The sequence below is a fragment of the Lissotriton helveticus genome, chromosome 2_1 (genome assembly GCF_964261635.1).
Source record: "Lissotriton helveticus chromosome 2_1, aLisHel1.1, whole genome shotgun sequence".
Lineage (NCBI taxonomy): Eukaryota > Metazoa > Chordata > Amphibia > Caudata > Salamandridae > Lissotriton > Lissotriton helveticus.
The window spans coordinates 1,108,624,852-1,108,644,227 of NC_136059.1; the positions used below are offsets into that span (position 1 = coordinate 1,108,624,852).

The window sequence follows — 19,376 nt, forward strand, 5'->3', positions numbered from 1 at the left end:
CAGACCCCTAAATCAGTACATTCTCTCAGAACACTTTCACATGCTCACGCTGCAGCAGGTTCTTCCGTTGCTCAATCAGGGAGACTTCCTCGCAACATTAGATCTCAAGGTTGCATATTTTCACATTCCACTACATCCGTCACACAGAAAACACCTCAGATTCACCATTCAGAATCAGCATTATCAATTCAAGGTCCTCCCTTTCGGAGTGACCACAGCGCCCAGGGTCTTCACAAAATGCTTGGCGACAGTGGCTGCGCACCTCAGGAGGCAGAACGTTCACGTCTACCCTTATCTGGACGATTGGCTTGTCCAAGCAAAGTCGGCCCAGCAGGGCGCTGCCAACATGTCCCACACCATTCACCTTCTTCACGCTCTGGGATTCTCACTAAATTATCCGAAGTCGCACCTTCAGCCAGCCCATGTGCGGCAGTATCTGGGCGCGACAATAGATACTCTGGCAGCCACGGCCTAGCCAAATTCTGTGAGGATCAACAGCATTATATCTTATTATTCCAGCACGAGTGTTCATGCAGTTAATAGTCATGATGGCCTCCTGCATTTTCATAGTCCCGCATGCCAGACTACATATGCGTCCGCTTCAGGAGTGCTTGGCACATCAGTGGAATCAGGCTCAAGGACAGTTGAAAGATCTAGTGTTGGTGACCGGTCGGGCATACAACTCTCTGCATTGGTGGAATCCACACAACCTTTGCAAGGGCCGACCGTTCCAAGAGCCTGTGCCACAGATTATTCTGACAACGGACGCATCTCTCCAGGGATGGGGAGCTCATGTACTCCACTACACGGTGCAGGGACTATGGACAACGCAGCAACAGAAGATGCAGATCAACTACCTAGAACTGATGGCAATCTTCATGGCAATGAAGGCATTCAAGGTACATCTGTGCAACAAAGTCGTGTTGATCCGGACGGACAACATGACAGCCATGTACTATATTCAAAAGCAGGGAGGTACACACTCTCCACAGTTGTCTCATCTGTCTCAGAGCATGTGGAAGTGGGCCATTCAGAGGAACATCTTCCTCATGGCGGAACACCTCCCGGGCAAGGACAATCAGATGGCGGATCTGCTCAGCAGGTACAGCCACCAAATGCACGAGTGGGAGATACATCCATCAGTACTCCGCCCGTACTTCCAGCAGTGGGGTCATCCAGAGATAGACCTATTCGCCACAAGGGAAAACGCAAAATGCCAACGCTTTGCCTCCAGGTTCCCGCACCCACAGTCGCAGGGCAATACGATATGGATGAACTGGTCAGGCAGATTTGCGTACGCTTTTCCCCCAGCACCTCTCATACCGCTGGTGGCAAGAAAGCTAAAGCAACACTCGATGACACTCATCCTGGTTGCTCCAACGTGGCCACGCCAACCATGGTACACCACGTTTCTAGAACTCTCCGTGGTACCGCATCAAAGGCTGCACCTCACACCCAGGCTTTTGACGCAGAGCCATGGCGACATTCAGCACCCAGATCCGCAACAGCTCAACCTGGCGATCTGGCTCCTGAAGTCTTAGAATTTGGCTACCTTAACTTGCCTCCTGACTGCATGGATATCATACGGGAGGCAAGGAAGCCCACCACCAGAGCATGCTATGCAGCAAAATGGAAGCGGTTCGTCATTTACTGTGCAGAACACATCGACCCGCTAGATGCATCTACTCACAACATCATTTGTTATTTGTTACATCTTTACAAATGCAATCTGGCATATGCTTCCATTCAGATACACTTATCCGCCATAGCGGCTTATCTCCAGAACAGGCAGCATCTCTCCGTTTTCAGAGTGCCTGCCATTAAAGCCTTTCTAGAAGGACTGAAACGAGTCATTCCTCCCAGAACACCGCCAGCTCCGGTATGGAACCTTAATGTGGTCCTCACCAGACTGATGGGTCCACCTTTTGAGCCTCTGCATTCCTGCATTCCTGCGAAATCTAGTTCTTAACATGGAAAGTGGCTTTCCTTATAGCCATTATAGCCATTACGTCACTGCGACGTGTTAGTGAGCTCCAGGCGCTCACCGTGCAAGAGCCGTTTATACAGATTCACTCCAACAGGGTGGTGCTGAGCACTAACCCTAAGTTTCTTCCTTAGGTGGTTTCACAGTTCCATGTCAATCAGACTATTGAACTGCCTGTGTTCTTTCAAAACCCAGAGATTGTGGCCGAAAGAATGCTCCACACTCTTGACGTCAAACGAGCTTTGATGTACTACATCGATAGGACCAAAGATTTTTGGAAGATGAAACAACTCTTTGTTGCCTTTTCTGCCCAACACAAAGGCAACCCCATTTCCAAAGCAGGTATAGCCAGGTGGATCGTTAGGTGTATTCAAATTTGCTATCAGAAAGCTAAGCGCACTTTAACGGTCCCCCCAAGAGCCCACTCCACCCGCAAGTTGGGGGCCTCCATGGCTTTCCTTGGTAATATCCCTTTGGAAGACATTTGTAGAGCAGCCACATGGTCTACCCCACACACATTTACTAAACACTACTGTGTAGATGTGCACTCCAGCAGCAAGCAGCTGTAGGGCAGGCTGTTCTAAAAACACTTTTTCAAACGTCTGCAGCTGGCACAGGCGGCCACCGATAATGGAGGGACTTCTATCTATTCTATGCTACAGATATGAATTCAGCAGCCCACATGCCTCGAACTGAATATGCTACTTACCAGTATGCATCTGTTCTTGGCATGTAGGGCTGCTGACATTCATATCGCTCGCCCTCCTCCCCGGCGCCTGTAGCGGCTGCAGACTTTATACTTACTCTTAGCATGGTCATCGCTCACACTGTTACTCTCCATCTTCGCCACAATGGCTAAAATCAATCTGGGGATGGAGTCGATGCCCATGCGCACTGTAGTCCAGGGGAGGAGCGACCTATCTCGTGATACTTCGAAGACTCTTCCAGGACAACAATGTGCAATCATCCGGACCCAACACTAGGCGGCGATCTATGCTACAGATATGAATGTCAGCAGCCCTACATGCCAAGAACAGATGCATACTGGTAAATAGCATATTCATTCTAGGCCTCTTTCCCTACAGAATATCTCAAATGTATCAAAACCCGTTGTGAGCCTGTTGGCGATTTGGCTATCAATAGAGTGTTGTCCGCGAACATCACTGCCGAGATTCTACGGGAGGCTAGCTTAGGGGCATCTAGGTCTTTTTCTGCAAGCAGGGCATCAATCAAGCCATTAATATAGAGACTAAATAGGGTTGGCGCAAGCACGCAACCCTGGCGTACTCCACGATTAATGGCTATAGGTGCTGTAAGATTACAATCCTTGCCATGCCTAATTTGCGCATAGTTACACTCATGTAGACGTTTAAAGAGTCAAATTAAATATTCAGGGACCCCCATCTCACCCAAGACCAGCCACAGTTTCTCCCTAGGAACTAGGTCAAATGCAGACCTCATGTCAACACAAATTAAGTAGAGACTGCACCCCTGCAGGCTTACGGTCTTCCAACACAACAGTTGCAGTCTTAGTACTTGGTCGAGGGTCGACAGCTTTTCCCTGAACCCAGCCTGCAGGGCGGACAGTACCCCCCTCTCTCCATCCATGATTGTAGCCTAAGGAGTAAAACACGTGCAAATACTTTCTGGGATATGTCTATTAAGCTGATTGGTCTGTAATTTGTTGGGACCCTTTTGTACAAATCGTAATTATTTCCGCGCCAAGCCAGCTCGGAGGAATCTTCATACCTTGTATTAAAAAGCATCCAAAAATATGGGGCCCAGATGGCTGGTTCGCTCCTGAAGAGGTCTCCTGGTATCTTGTCCAGGCCTGGGGCTTTACCCGGAGCTATCCTTTCCAGTGCGCCCTTTATTTCTTTTAGGCTTATTTTGGACCCACAGCACCATCAGGTGAGAGGGATAGATCCCGTTTAGCTATGGGGCAAAGCATTAACAAATCACAGCTATTGGTAGAGGCAACTCCGGGCGATCGCTCCTTAGCATAAAATGATTCAAAATGCTCATGCCAGACCTTTTCATCCAAATTTGGTTCAGCCGTGCTTCGGGGGGCGGTCGTTCCTAAATTTACCACTCCCCAAAAGGTCCTCATGTCTCTTTCCCCTAAAGCAGTTTTCAGTGTGGCCCAGTTTTCATCTTCCCACCTCTTCTTAGCTTCTAGTATGACCGCTTTATAATTTACTCTAGCTGTCCTTATTAAAGGGCGGTCTTTGGCTTTGATAGATGTTACTAATGCCTTTTTGGCCTTGCGGCATGATGCATTATACCAAGGGTGGGAGGGCGGCTTGTCCTGCTTCGTATATTTATTTGGGTAACTGAGCTTTCCCATAATCGCTGGCAAAGAGCTGGTCACACCAAAAGTGTTCGGGGACTATGCTGTGAAGTAGCAACGCAGGTACATGTATTTAATCAGGCGTATCAAATGTATGCACACATTTATTCCTGCTTCAGAGGAAAGCCAGCTGTTCAGTTTTTTTATTTATCAGAGATGGCAAAGAACTTGGCCACTCATGCTTCTGTATTGGATTAAATTAGCAAACTTCAGCCAGGGAGTGATTCCTGATCAGGTCAAGCGTGGTCATGTCAGCCAACTTCTAAGAATAAACGTCTACAAATGTGAATAGTCGAAACAACTTTCACCCTGTCCAATCTCCAGTTTCCTGTAAAAGTTAGTGAAAGCTTTGTAGCAAGGCAACTTGCCCAATATATCAAAGACAGCAACAATTTAAATGAACACCATTCAGGTTTCAGTCGAGGTTGGGGCACTAATCTAGCTTGCGGATGATGTGCTCCACATCTTGGACTCTGATAATGACTACCTTTTGATCCTGCTTGTCCAGTTGGCAGCCTTGGATACAGCAACCCACTGTTTACTTCCCAACTGTTACAAAAAGCAGATGGACTTGGATGGAGTGGTCCTCATATGGTTGGAATCATACCTAACTGTCACATTACAGAGGATAAAATTTGATTCATGTCTCTCAATACTATTGTCCTTAATACAGAGGGTCCCTAAGGGATCTATCCTTGCCTGACACGATTTAAGTTGTACATCAGACCCTTGAGAGTCTTTCTGAAGAACTCAGAGATACTTTATCATCAATGTGCTGATGATAATTGTGTCTAAAAGTTCTCGTTTCTGAATGATATTTCCCGTCTTGCCAACGCTCTAAGCACAGTTCAAGGTTAGATAACTACCTATTGTTTAAAGTTGAATCCTTCTAAAGCACAATTTTTCCTCATCTTGTTCACACCAGTTCATTCTTGAATGAGCTCAATCAATATCCTCAACTGCACACCTGCCATCTTTCACACTGCCTAATCACTAGGAGTCATCCTTGACCAAACACTCAATCTACAGTTGCAAGCTCACTCCATGGCCCAAAATGCACACTTTAAGTCTTATCTACTCCTGCAAATTCGTTGCTTCATTCCAGAACAAGATCTCAAAACTCAGGTACAAGCACCAGTGCTATAAGGAATAGATTACTTCAACTCACTCCTGACCAGTCTCCATAAAATCCATCTTGTTCCACTAACATCAGCTCTACGTTTGGCTGCGTGTTTGTGTGTCTGGGGGCTAAAGGAATGGCCATATTGCAACGGTACTGTTAGTGCTCCACTGGCTCTATCACCGAAACAAGGGCCATTTAAAAAAATGCCTGAATTACTCGCAAGGCCCTTCACACCTCCACTCTATATTACCTGGCTGCCTTGCTAAAGTTACCTTGTGGGTCTACACCTTCTTGAAATGCTGAATCTCTTTTTCTGGAACCTCAGACCTTTAGAAAGGAACAATTTAAGGCTCAGTCCTTCTCAGAGTGCAACCAGAGTATGAAACGCTTTACCTCCAAGCTTATGAGCCACTGCCTCTCTGACAATCCTTAAATCCAAACTGAAAGCCCTTGCATTCTAACAATGTTTTAGTTAATTTTTCCTCTACCTACTGAAAGTGATAGACTTATAGTTTATATTATCACCTACTTGAGGCTTACCTTGATATTTTATATAACCTCCCAGACCCTTTTTATATTTTAGTGCTCATTATTTATTAATGTTATTTATGTTTTTTATGTAGTGTTCTGTTTGGTATATAAACTGCTCTAACACATTCTGGTGATGTCTGCGCTGCACAATACTGCAAAAATAAATAAATGTGCCTCCGTTTTTAGACATTCGAGAAACAAAAGATAGCCATGTGATTGGAATTCACTTCTGATCTGCAAATTATGTAATCGTGACACTGTCACATTGATGATATATAAATGAGTTTTATTTTGCTCTGCAACTTGTTGAAGACTTTCTTCTTGAGAGAGTTTCAATGCTGGAGATTCTGACTTTGGAACTGAGGAACTTAAGTGCAAATCTCTGCCTCCCATCAACATTCTTTGATTCTGGAGAAATCACTTTTTTTTCCATACCTTAAAAAACAAAAGTCTATATTATTCTGGTTTTCTAGTGAATGGTTTTAATTCCCTTGGAGCAAATTTGCATAATGTAAAACGTATTCCTTAAGGATTGAGGCGAGCAGCAAATATGACTCTTTATTTCTGGGTTTTAACCTTGGGGACTTAAAATTCTTTATTTCATTATGGGCAAGTGAGAGAAACCAACCTTATTGAATAATTATATGTTACAGAGGGAAAAAAGCAGCATAGAAAACGAAATCGAGAAAAATCCTAAAATCCTAGGCAGTGTCAGGACCAGTGAAAGATCCCTACCAACCAGAATAATGTTCTTTTTGAAAGTATCACTTTGAAAAATTGAAACCTCTTCAGTCTCTAAAAATAGAATAGGCAGATGAGTAGCCGATTATTACAGCCAAATGGAATTAACCAGATGTAAATACATACAACTTTGCTAATAGTGTACACAAATATCAGAATTACCATGAACTTTAAGAACTCTCTTTCACATTATATATCCGCAAACCTACACTTGCAGAAGCTAATAGGTTATTTCATCGTCAGCTGGTAGCATATACAGAGTAATTTCAGGACAATAGGAAGAAACTGACACTAGACACAGCCTGTTTGACTGGGTCTCTGGCTTCTCCAGCAGTATAAGAATTAGAATTCTTTCAGTGATGCCACAACTTGATCTATACTTGGAATCTGCTAAACTTTAAAGGGTGTGATTATACATTTTAAGTCAATTATATTTGTTAAGTACGCAGTGTCCAAATGAAACAAATTGTTAACGCGTCCTGCCGCATTTTTTACAATATTAATATAATCACGATATATATTTACCTCATTTAATTGTAACCAGCCACATAATGTCCCGAAACACTTTCGAGTTAATTGCTCTTAAACTAAATACACTATCATATCTAAATGGAAACTTGCCAACTATTAATTTGCAGCATTGAAATTGAAGTTTTGGGTACGTCATTCCAACTATAACTGTCTCTTCTTGTATGGATGGTACTCTTACTTGGGTAGTAAGCATATTTTGCTTTCACGATTTGGATGCTTCTGGCTTTACTCCTGGTGATTGGTACTTCCTTGTTTACTCTTTTCTAAACACACTATTCGGTGAATTTGAGTTGTGTGTAAATATTTAGTATAGAATTGTGACATGTATCATTGGTTATTGTATTATTTGCAGCCCTGAAGAAGTCTGTTTTGTCATAGACTGACTAGACGAAACACGTGTTGGCTGATTTTGTGAAATACATTGGATGATGGAATCAAATGACGTGAAGATGGAATAAAAACGCATGAACATCGGATGAATTAGACTTTAATTTGAAAACGAGTGCTTGGTGGATAATTTATTTATGTTTAGTCACTTGTTGACTTTAATAAGAGTAGTGGTAACCTACTCTTTCCACTTAGAGCACCAATTGGACTTTAAACTGTATACATATATACTTATACACGCAGTGCGCTCCAGTATAACTGTTACCCCCATATTGTTGTATATTGTGTTTTGGGAGCAGCCGCATAAGTAAAGATGAATAGAGATAAGGAGGCAGAACTATTATTTGACAAGTTAGTGGCAGGAGGATCAATAGGAGCTGCCATGGGACCATCAAATGAAACTAAGAAGGAAGGCCTTAGAGCCAAGTTTGTTAAGCTAGAATCCCTTAAACGTACTGAGTTAAACAAGTGGTGGGATGCCGCGACTCTAAGACAATATCTAAAACTTAATAGGATCCCACGTGGTCTTAGGTCCCAGATTATACCGACATATGAAGATCTGGAGCCTGATCTTTATTTAACTTGGGAGAAGGAACTTAATACTAGCTCTAAGAACCTAATTAACATCCTTATTGAGAATGCTGAGAGGAAAATAGCAAAATTATTGGTTGAGATACAGAAGGTGGAAGACGAAATTAAAGAGATGAATCTCCCTGAATCAACCATTAAAAATTATACTATCTTAGACGAAATATTAAATGATCTACAAAATGACATTAAGCAAAGGAATGCAAGAAAGATTAAGCGCGACGAAAGGGACTACCGTTCAGGTCGTGTTTATACCTTTGCAAGAAAATTTGATTACTTGATGACTAAACCTGTGACTGGAAAACAGAGGAGCGGCACTCCATCTGCTAGTGATAGTGATCCTGGCACTAGTAATATATCCAGTAGTGACAATGAGGAAATTCCTGATTCTTCTTCCCTCCCATCAGTTGAGAATAATTTTTTAGTAGAAGTGCGCAGGTTACGCCGTGGGAACAGGGACATAGAGAGGAATCGTGCGGCAATTGCAAAAAAAACAGGAGAGGTGGTAGAGGCGGCAGGAGGACAAGGGGGAAGGGTAGGAATGCGACTGAGATCATGGAAACCATAACCGAAAATGATGCTAATGAAGTTGGTGATATTGAAATTGTGAATTTGTCTTCAATTGAGTTGTCTGAGAATATGATCAGTTTACTTATAAAAGGAATGGGATTCTGCCCTATGACTATGTCTGATTGGTATTTGACTAAAATTGACGTATTTAAGTTTGTTAGGAGGCTTAAATTGAAAAAGTATTTTGTTAATGTACCAGAAAAAGCTAAACATGCAAGAATAAAACCTTTGAGTAACATTACGATTCAAGAACTTAAAGAAACCCAATTATTATTGTCCCTCACTGAGAGAGAGGAAGATCCTGTGACCTTATTGAAGTTATTGGATGATTTGGAGATTAAAAGATTTTTGAGTGAGGGAAGTGGGTTAAAAGTAAGATCAAAATGGACACCTCAGGTGGCATCTGGTAGTACAATTGAAGCCTTCTTTAAAGCGGTCAATCAAGACATTGATAGAATTACGGACGCAAAATGCTCAGAAAGAATGAAGAAATATAAAGACAACCTATTGCCTGGGGAGAGGTTGGCACTTAAAGAACTTATGAATAACCCTGATATTACTATACGCAAAGCAGACAAGGGTGGGAACGTAGTAATTTTGAATACAACAGATTACAATGAGGAAGTTTATTCCCAATTGAATAACACTTTGTACTATGAGAAACTACAGAGCAATCCTCTTCTACCTTTGTCAAAGATTATCAATGACCAACTTAAAATTTGGTATGATCAAATGCTTATTGATTACAATGAATTTCTGTATTTACAGGTTACTACACCACGTGCACCATGCATGTACACACTGCCTAAAATTCACAAGTCAAGGGTGAAACCACCAGGTAGACCAATAATTTCAGGTATTGGGGGGCCAACTGAACGCCTTTCCCAATACGTTGATACCTTTTTACAGCTCTATGTTAAAAACGTACCTTCTTTTATTGAGGACTCAAAGCATGTACTCAATATAATGAATGATTTGAATTGGGATGATAGGATGATATTGGTCACACTAGATGTGGTATCACTTTATACCAATATCGATCATGAACAAGGTATTCGTGCCATTGACTTCTTTCTGAGCAATAGAAGTGCGGAATACTATGATCATAATCAGATGATTTTGAAGATGACGAAAATGGTGCTTCAAAATAACGTATTCCTCTTTGATGGTAAATGGTTTAGACAGCGCCTTGGAACCGCGATGGGTTCTAGATTTGCTCCGTCCTTTGCGAACCTCTTCATGGGGTTCTTCGAGGCGGAGAGAATCTGGGGCCCATCCGGTAAGAAATGGATACAGTATATACACTATTGGGGGCGATATATAGATGATTGACTTCTCATTTGGACTGGTTCAGTTGATGAACTTAAGGGTTTTTTCGACTACTTAAATGACAATGCACTGAACCTGGCATTTACTACTCATTATGACAGAAATAGCATCAGTTTCCTGGATATTGAACTGTTTATCGAAGATGGTAAAATTTGCAGTCGCATGTTTCGCAAACCTACCAGCTGTAATGCTGTTTTACATGCCCGAAGTTGTCACCCTGTGAGTCAAATAAATGCGATCCCTTATGGTGAGATGGTAAGGGCTAGACGGAATTGCTCTACAGATAATGACTTTGAACATAATCTTACAGATTTATCACAGAGGTTTCTTAGACGTGGCTATCAGAGCAAAGTGGTCGAAAATGCCGTGATTAGAGCAAAGAAACTCAAGAGGTCAAAAACTCTTGACAAAAAATCCAGTGAGAGTAAGGATGTTAAGATACGTTTGATCACAAACTATAGTACTGATAGTGCCAAACTATACAGCATTTTAAATAGACACTGGCACTTACTGTGTATGGATAAAGACTTAATGCCCTACATTGGAAATAAACGTGGACTGACTTTTAGAAAGGGTCGTACCCTTTCTAATTTTGTCAGTCCTAGTTACCCTCTGAGGAATATTGTTCCTGATTGGCTTACTGAGCGATCTATAGGTTTCCACAAATGTGGAAGATGTAGTTCCTGTAGATGGGCATTAAGCAAAGTAAAGACTTTTAACTATAACAATACTGGAGAACATTCAATTAATATGTTTATTAATTGTGATACTACTTTTGTTGTTTGTTATAGTTTGTACATGTAAACAGATTTATGTTGGGAGCACTATCAGAAAACTGAAAGAAAGAATGGTAGAGCACTTTAGAGCATTAAAAACAGGGGATACTCTCTATCCCATTGCCTCCCACATTGTTAGAAATTTTCATGAGAAAGAAAAACATGTGTTTAGATATCATGGTATTGATCATATCAAACGTGATGCTAGAGGTGGGAACAGACCATTACAACTGCGACGCAGAGAAGTGTTGTGGTTATTGAAACTTAAAGCAGTTGAACGTGGTCTAAATATTGACCACGAATTTGAATATTACTTAGGGCAGGAATAATTTGTGGATATGCAATGTTGTTCAAGTTTTGCTCTGAAGTCTAATTCCAATTAATGGACTGTATAACAACTGATTGTATTGTTGGTTTCAAAAGAACACAAAAAAAGCAGTATCTATGAGGTGAAGTACTGTTATTATGATTAATATATTTTTTGGCTGTGTATTGTACTGTTCACCTTGCCCCTTCGCCTATCCTTCCTATTCCTGGTTGTGCTGATTTGACTGTCTGACAGTTAGGTTTGACGTGAGATAATAATATTCCATTTGGACCCTTTCACTTGCGTATACCGACAGACGAGGGTTGTTTACTTAGCATAATTGTAGATAGGTGGTAACCGTTCATAGATGGCGCATACAGTATTTTCCATTTAGATATGATAGTGTATTTAGTTTAAGAGCAATTAACTCGAAAGTGTTTCGGGACATTATGTGGCTGGTTACAATTAAATGAAGTAAATATATATCGTGATTATATTAATATTGTAAAAAATGCGGCAGGACGCGTTAACAATTTGTTTTATTTGGACACTGCGTACTTAACAAATATAATTGACTTTGCTCGGCTAATTTTTGTTCAAATATCAGTTATTTAATTGTATTGGGTTTTAGTACGAACCGGCTAACTAACCACTCTAAGATGGCGCCCGCTGTTTTTCTTATTTATTGCCACTCCAAGATGGCGCTTGCGTAGCACGCGAACTTTTCGGATAATGTCTAAGCAGATTTGCGGTGAGTAGCTTGATAAGGATAAAGTGTTGTTGTTGGAATATGTGAATATGTTCGTATATTGGGTAATTATTAATTGGAGTTGTAATTTATTTTCAGCTTGTTGACACGAGGATAGCTTGAATTAAAATTGATTTTATGAAGGTTTGGGACCTTCATTACGCTGATATGCGCTTTTGGATTTGATGACGGCTAGAACTGATATTTGGATTTATGAACTATTTACAACCCTCGGGTACATTTTGAGTTTGATAATTCTGATGAAAGACAAGGTCTTCTTGCCTTTAGAATGTATAGCGAGTGGTACTCTGAGTATAAGTAGGTACTTTAGAGTATAAACAAATGGATAATAGATATTGACATAATTATACTTACAGACTATAATAGATTTGTATTGGATCTGATGAATTGAATATAAATGTGAGTTACATGTGCCACATGAGTCTAAGAATTTGATGGAATACTATGCTTCTTACTTTTAGGGTACTTTACGAGTGATACTTTCAGCATAGGTAATTTGTTAATGCAAAGCGATATAATTTCAGATTAGTTTTTCGTTCGTATTGGATGTGATGAGATTGAACTTGAATTAGAATATTACGTGCTACACGACCCATGTTTACAATATTGGTGAGTTGATTAGCTTTTAGCTGCATTTCTTTTGATGACTTTGTCTGTAAGGTATTGTTTGTGACTGGGTCTCATTTGGTATTCCAGGTTACTTGCCAACTATTAATTTGCAGCATTGAAATTGAAGTTTTGGGTACGTCATTCCAACTATAACTGTCTCTTCTTGTATGGATGGTACTCTTACTTGGGTAGTAAGCATATTTTGCTTTCACGATTTGGATGCTTCTGGCTTTACTCCTGGTGATTGGTACTTCCTTGTTTACTCTTTTCTAAACACACTATTCGGTGAATTTGAGTTGTGTGTAAATATTTAGTATAGAATTGTGACATGTATCATTGGTTATTGTATTATTTGCAGCCCTGAAGAAGTCTGTTTTGTCATAGACTGACTAGACGAAACACGTGTTGGCTGATTTTGTGAAATACATTGGATGATGGAATCAAATGACGTGAAGATGGAATAAAAACGCATGAACATCGGATGAATTAGACTTTAATTTGAAAACGAGTGCTTGGTGGATAATTTATTTATGTTTAGTCACTTGTTGACTTTAATAAGAGTAGTGGTAACCTACTCTTTCCACTTAGAGCACCAATTGGACTTTAAACTGTATACATATATACTTATACACGCAGTGCGCTCCAGTATAACTGTTACCCCCATATTGTTGTATATATTAGCCTACTTAATCCTGCATGTCGTAGTCAACAATACTCCAATCCAAGCTTTCATCCAACACTAAGTTACTCCGATTCCCCTGAACACCAAATTCACTCTCAAGGAACAAATCACTAAGAAAACAGGGTGCATGGTATCCGTTGTCTCCAATAAATAGAGTGAAACTGTTCCTCCTAGAAAGCGACTTTAGAACTGCTATTGAGGCCTTTGTACTCCTGTATCTAGATGGTAGCTACATCCTACTACTTGGCCTCCCAGACGTCACACCGGACCCCCTTTAAGGGCATCCTATGCGCCGCAGCAGGCCTCATCAGGGGAATGAAGAAATAAGACTTAATCAGTTCACCATGATCGACCATCACTGGTTCTCTTCACTGACCCGAACTATTCTGGCTGTATCATCTGCATACCATCATGACCTGCACCGGCTGCTGTCTTAAACCTATATCAAATTGTTCACCTAATAATTCTTGTCTGGAGGGATTAAAAATGAATTTGAATCCTGTATACCTACGAAGCTATTGCATACAGGTGTTCTTTCTGTTCAAATGTTTGAATTAATTTAGTAGTGATGTAAAATCATTCATCATATTTGGAGTAGTTCATCTTAAAATGTAAGTAAATATTTTCTGTAACGATTTCACCTGCTCTGTTGTTGTTAAGGAGTTGTTGTGCTTTTTCATTGCATGCTTCAATTGAAAGGGCAAATCACTAGATCAGTGTAATATATGATGGGCATATTTATTATCAGGCGACAACTTTGTAATACCTGCTGTTTTATTTTTAGCTTGTTTGCACTAACCTTGATGAACTGAGGCAATTGATCACTAAAATAGACGTTGAGCTTAAAGAATTTGGAAACAATAGGAAGAAATCGGTAATGTATTCTCAAGTTTATTACATTTGTCATCCCTTATTTCTTTAGGTTTCTTCTAAAAATCCTAGGTAATTTTATGTCTGTCAAAAGAAAAACATAGACTTTGAGAAGGGCATACCTTATGTTGTGCAATATTGTGTAGAAATTGTTTGACATGTCTTTTGGATTGAAAGATTCATCTTCTTGCCCCTAAAATGGTACTTTGTGTTTGATTTGCCAATTCAACTCAGTTTTGTTGCTATTTAAAAAAAAAAAAAAATTGTGTAGCCAGTCATTTCAATAAAATCTAGTAATTTTTCCAAGCAACTAGACACAAGGTACTATTTTCTGGAGGGGGAGGAGGGGCCCCCTCGCAATGGGCTAATGATCAGCCCTCCCCCAGGCCCAAAAGTCTTTCTGCCATGTTCTTACCTCGAGTCTGCCCTCTGAAGTTCACTAGACACATCGGATTTTTTAAATGGCAAAATGGGTGGGGATGGACCTCAAAGTTATCTGGCCTGGTCCTCACCCACCTAAATAAGCCCCAGCAGTCTTTCTGCCCCTTTGGGAGCCGATAAGCCCACTAGACCGCCACAGATTGAATTTGGAGTAGGAGGGTGCCCCCCGGCAATGGACTAATGCCCCCTTGGCATAAAAGTGACAGAAAGACCACTAGACACCAGGGATTTTGTCTGATAGTCTTCTAGCCACAGACTCCTTACCTTAGAATGTTCCCACCCGTCAGACTGAATCAGAATTTTTTTTTGTGTGAGCAGTACCCATACTCGCCGGTAGTTGTCGATTGGCTGTGCATCCGCGTGGCGGCAGTGCCAGATGTGATGTTGCGTTACCTATATAGGTGCCACCCAGGTGCGTTGATGTCGGTTCTTTTCATTTCTGCGCAAGGCGGTGCTGATTCGGAGAAGAGATACCCCTCAGTAACTTTTTGACTGGTCTTTTTTCCGTGTTCAGTCAACTTATTTTGAGGTGTACCTCCTGGGGTATTGAGGACGTCCTCTCAAGTCTGGTTTTAAACCCTGCGGCACCTGTCATCGCCCTATGTCGTGACAGACCCATACCTCTTATGCCTATGGTGTCCGGCACACAACCATGACACCACGTCATGCTCCCATTGCCGAATCATGGCTCCGAAGCCTTTGAGGGAGCATTCCCTGCTGAAGCTGCTAACAGCCCAGTATGCGTTGCTGCACAAGTTGAGATCCCGGTCGATGGAAATGTACTGTGATTGTTCACGGAGCTAGATGTCCTCTTCATCCCACTTAGTCATCTGGACTTTCAGGTAAGAGGTATAAGAAGAAGAGTAAGAAGTCGAAGCGTTCTTTGTCTGTCGGCTGATGAGACCGGGGAGCCTTGATGCCCTAGGCCTCGCTCTCCAGAACCTGGGCCGGCTTCATGCCTTTCGGATTTCCCCAAGGCTGGAGCAACCCCTGCCCAACTGAGAGATTTCTATGAGGCCATGCACGTCCTTTGTGAGTGGCCTGACCCCGATACATGCCTGTACGCCCCGCTGGGTCAGAACAGGCCCCCTCCGGTTCCACTTCAGCCCCAGCGGGGTCCCACAGATCCATTCCTAGATTCCGACTAGCACCGGTTGAGCCATCTTCACCTTCCCGCCCCCCCGTGCCCCACGCCGCCCCAGCAGTGCTGTCTCTATCATCATGCAGATTTCGAAAAGAAGCCGGCGTGGCGTTGCCTGGTGCTGGCGGGAGTTGTGCCTCCCACATCCGACCCTTAAACTTATTTTCATCAGCTTGGCCTCGGGGAAGAATGAGAGGGGTTGGTGGGCCCTTTAGAATACCCGGCTTATTATGAGTATGGACTGGTGAGAAACCAGTTGCTTGGACACTTCTCCAGATGCTGCTCTGTTCCCCCCCCCCTACCGTGAATATGGATGAGGAAACATCATACACAATGGTGGTGCGTAGGGCGGTTGAAGTCCTTGACCTTCAGTTGCCCTTGACGGTGGTGTTGCACCTGTGAGTCTCCATGTCAGAACTCTTGCTCCCGTTCATGACACCCTCACTGACGTCCTTTTGGGTACCTGAACTGGACGATTGTCCACCGGCATTGCCCCCACCTGGGGACCCAAACTTCCTCATCCCAACACCCTGCCCCTGAGAGCTTGGTGGTCCAAGCCCCCCCCCCTTCCAAGGTGCTTTCCCTACTGATCCCCCGGATAAGGAGTCTAAGAGGCTGGATTCATTTAGAAAGACGTTTTCTTCCGCCAGCCAGGCATTGCTGTCCTTTAACAGCACATGCCTTTTAGTCCGTTATTCCCACACTTTGTGGGATATGGTTGCCCAGGTGCTGCCATAGGTCCTGGAGGAGGCCGCAGCTGTACTCTCCCAGCAAGTGCTGATGCGAGAGGTGCAGCAAATTTCACGATTCGCTGCAGACTTAACTCGACCGACTCGCTAGGCAGAGCGGTTTCCACAACAGTGGCCCTTAGGTACCACACTTGGCTGAGAACAACTGGCTTCTCAGGGGATGTCAAGGCTTCCCTCATGGACATGCCCTTTGATGGCACCTGTCTCTTCGGAGATCAGGCAGATTCAGTTCTTCGTGTTAAGGATTCTCATGCTACAGCCAGTTCCTTAGGCCCCAATTTGCCTTCACTTCTTTCATGGCTCTGGAAGGGACTTCCAGCAGCGCCAATTACAGCCCAGCCACTGCGCCGTGCAAGCTCCCCAGCCACTGCATTGCTGAGGGCACAGCACCCACAAACCTCATTGGTCAGGTGGCCAACGATCCAGTCAATCTGCCCCATCCACCACTGTATCAGCCTTCAAACCCTCCTAATCTGCCCCTTTACCACAATGGGCATCCAGTCGCCAGCAGGATTCGTGATCTCCTGAGCCTCTGGCAGTCTGACTGGTGGGTTTTGCAGATGACCGAAGAGATTACTCCCTCCCCTTCGAGACTACCCCTCCCCCATGCCACCATCTCATGAACGGGTGATGGAGGATCATTTGTCCTTTCACCGCAAGGAGGTCACAGCTATCCTGGCCATAGAGTTCTGGTGCCAGAAGTAGGCTATAGTCATTATTCCTGCTACTTTCTGGTTCCCTAAAAGGGTAAGAACCTCAATTCTATCCTTGGACCCCAAACCTTATCTCTTCCTCAAGAAGGAGAATTTCAAAATGCTCACATTGCCTCAGGTCTAGTCTATCCCGGATTACAGTAGGCCACACGTATTTTAAGTTCACCGTGCTCCCTTTTGGCCTTACCAGCGCCTCGTGGATGTTCACTAAGGATATGGCAGTGGTTGCAGCTCATCTGCGGAGATCTGAGGTGCCAGTTCTCGCCTATCTCAACGACAGCCTGGGACAAGCCCTCCTTTAACAGCCAGTCATCTCCCACCTCCAGACTTTGGTGAACGTCCTCCACTCGATGGGGTTCATTATCAGTGTGATGAAGTCACAACTGATCCCTCTCAGATGCTCCCTTTCATTGGAGCTGTTCTGGACCCAGTACAGTTTCGGGCTTATCCTCCTGAGCGACAAGTCTAGGCTATTCAGGCTATGATACCGATATTTCAACCTCTATCCCGGGGTTTCGGTGAGACTGACTCTGAGGCTGCTGGGCCTCATGGCATCCTGCCTCCTGCTGGTGATACATGCCAGATGGCATATGCAGGCTCTGCAGTGGGACCTGAAGGTCAAATGTGCGCACCATCAGTGTAATCTTTCTGACCTGGTCCAGATCTCGGAGGGAGCTGCAACTATCTGCAGTGGTGGCTCACGAACCGTGATTGGGTTAAAGGCAGATCCCCTCTCTCCCTTCCCCAAACAGATCTCACAGTAGTGACCAATGCATCACGTCTGGGAAGGGGCCACCACCTTGGAGAGATGAGGATTAGAATACTCTGATCTCCGGCAGAATCCATACTCCGCATCAACTTGTTGGAGCTCTGAACGGTCTGACTGGTACTGAAAGCCTTTCTTCCCTCAATCAAAGGGAAGACTAGTGCAAGTGTTCACAGACAACACTACCACAGTGTTGTACTGCAACAAACAGGGCAGGTTGAGGTCGTAGACCCTTTGCCAAGAGCCTCTGCCTGCGCCATAGGACGTGGCTGGAACGCCAGGGTGTTTCTCTGGTGGTTCAACATCTGGCCAGTTCTCTGATTGCCAGAGTGGACAAACTCAGTCGAAGTTGTCTAATGGATCACAAATGGCGTCTTCATCTGGAGGAGGTACAAAGTCTCTTTCAGCAGTAGGGAGAGCCTTGCTTAGATCTGTTTGCCACTTCTGAACGCACAATGTCAGCAGTATTGCATGCTGGAGTTTCCAAGGCAGCACTCGCTTGGAGGCGCTTTTTATCTTGTGTGGAGCTCAGGCCTCCTATACGCCTTTTTGCCCCTTCCACCCCTTCCCAGAATTCTCAAGAAGATCAAGAACGACCAGGCCCAAGTCATCGCTGTGGCTTTGAACTGGGCACAGAGAGTCTGTTATGCCAAGCTACTGAGGTTGACCCTCGATCGTCCGATCATGCTGCCCATTCGGGAAGATCTTCTGTCGCAGCAGCAGGGAAGTGTTCTCCACATGAACCTCTCCACTCTCCGTCTTCTTGCATGGAGAGTGAGCTGTGACAGTTGACAGCTTCTGACGTTGCTCCCGAAGTCTGTAAAGTTATCTTGGCAGTCAAGCGTCCCTCTACCAATACGCTGTACGCCTGTTTTTGGAAGACATTGTAGCATGGGGTGCAGAACAATCTGTTAGCCACCTTTCTGCCCCTCTTTCTGAGGTTCTGCTTTTTGCCTTGTCTCTTGCCTAGTAGAGCCCTGCTCTGGGCACTATTAAGGGCTATCTATTTGCCATTTCTGCCTTAAGGTTTCTTGATCAGCCTTTTCCGTTTAAGTTCCCTATTGGGCATAGGTTCCTTAAGGGTCTCACACATGTCTTCCCTCATTCACCATTCATTATTCCTCAGAGGGACCTTAATTTGGTTTTGACTTTTTGTATGCGTGCTCCTATTCGAGCCTCTACACAATTGTCCCCTCAGGCTTCTCACTTTGTTGCAGTTACATCTGCACATAGAGTAAGTGAGCTGCAGGCCTTATCTTCTAAGCGACCTTACCTCTCAGTCAGTTTTTTTTTTTTTTAAACTTTTATTGAGCAACAAAATCATGTGTACAGAGATGGGCCTACAACCACACGGGCTGGCCGCTAAGATCGGAGCAAAACACGGTATAAGACAGTGGTCGCCACTCTGGCGGTCAGGCA

The 19,376-nt window shown here is 43.5% G+C and overlaps 1 protein-coding gene across 1 annotated transcript in view; it reads left to right on the forward strand.

Annotated features, from left to right (window-relative positions):
• The window catches only part of BRD10 (bromodomain containing 10), a 428,998-nt gene that overhangs the window by 243,801 nt on the left and 165,821 nt on the right, over positions 1 to 19,376 (forward strand). Inside the window, exon 5 of the mRNA XM_078675919.1 lies at positions 14,062 to 14,151. Within this exon, the coding sequence (XP_078532045.1) occupies positions 14,062 to 14,151 (90 nt within the window). The remainder of the gene's footprint in view (positions 1 to 14,061; positions 14,152 to 19,376) is intronic.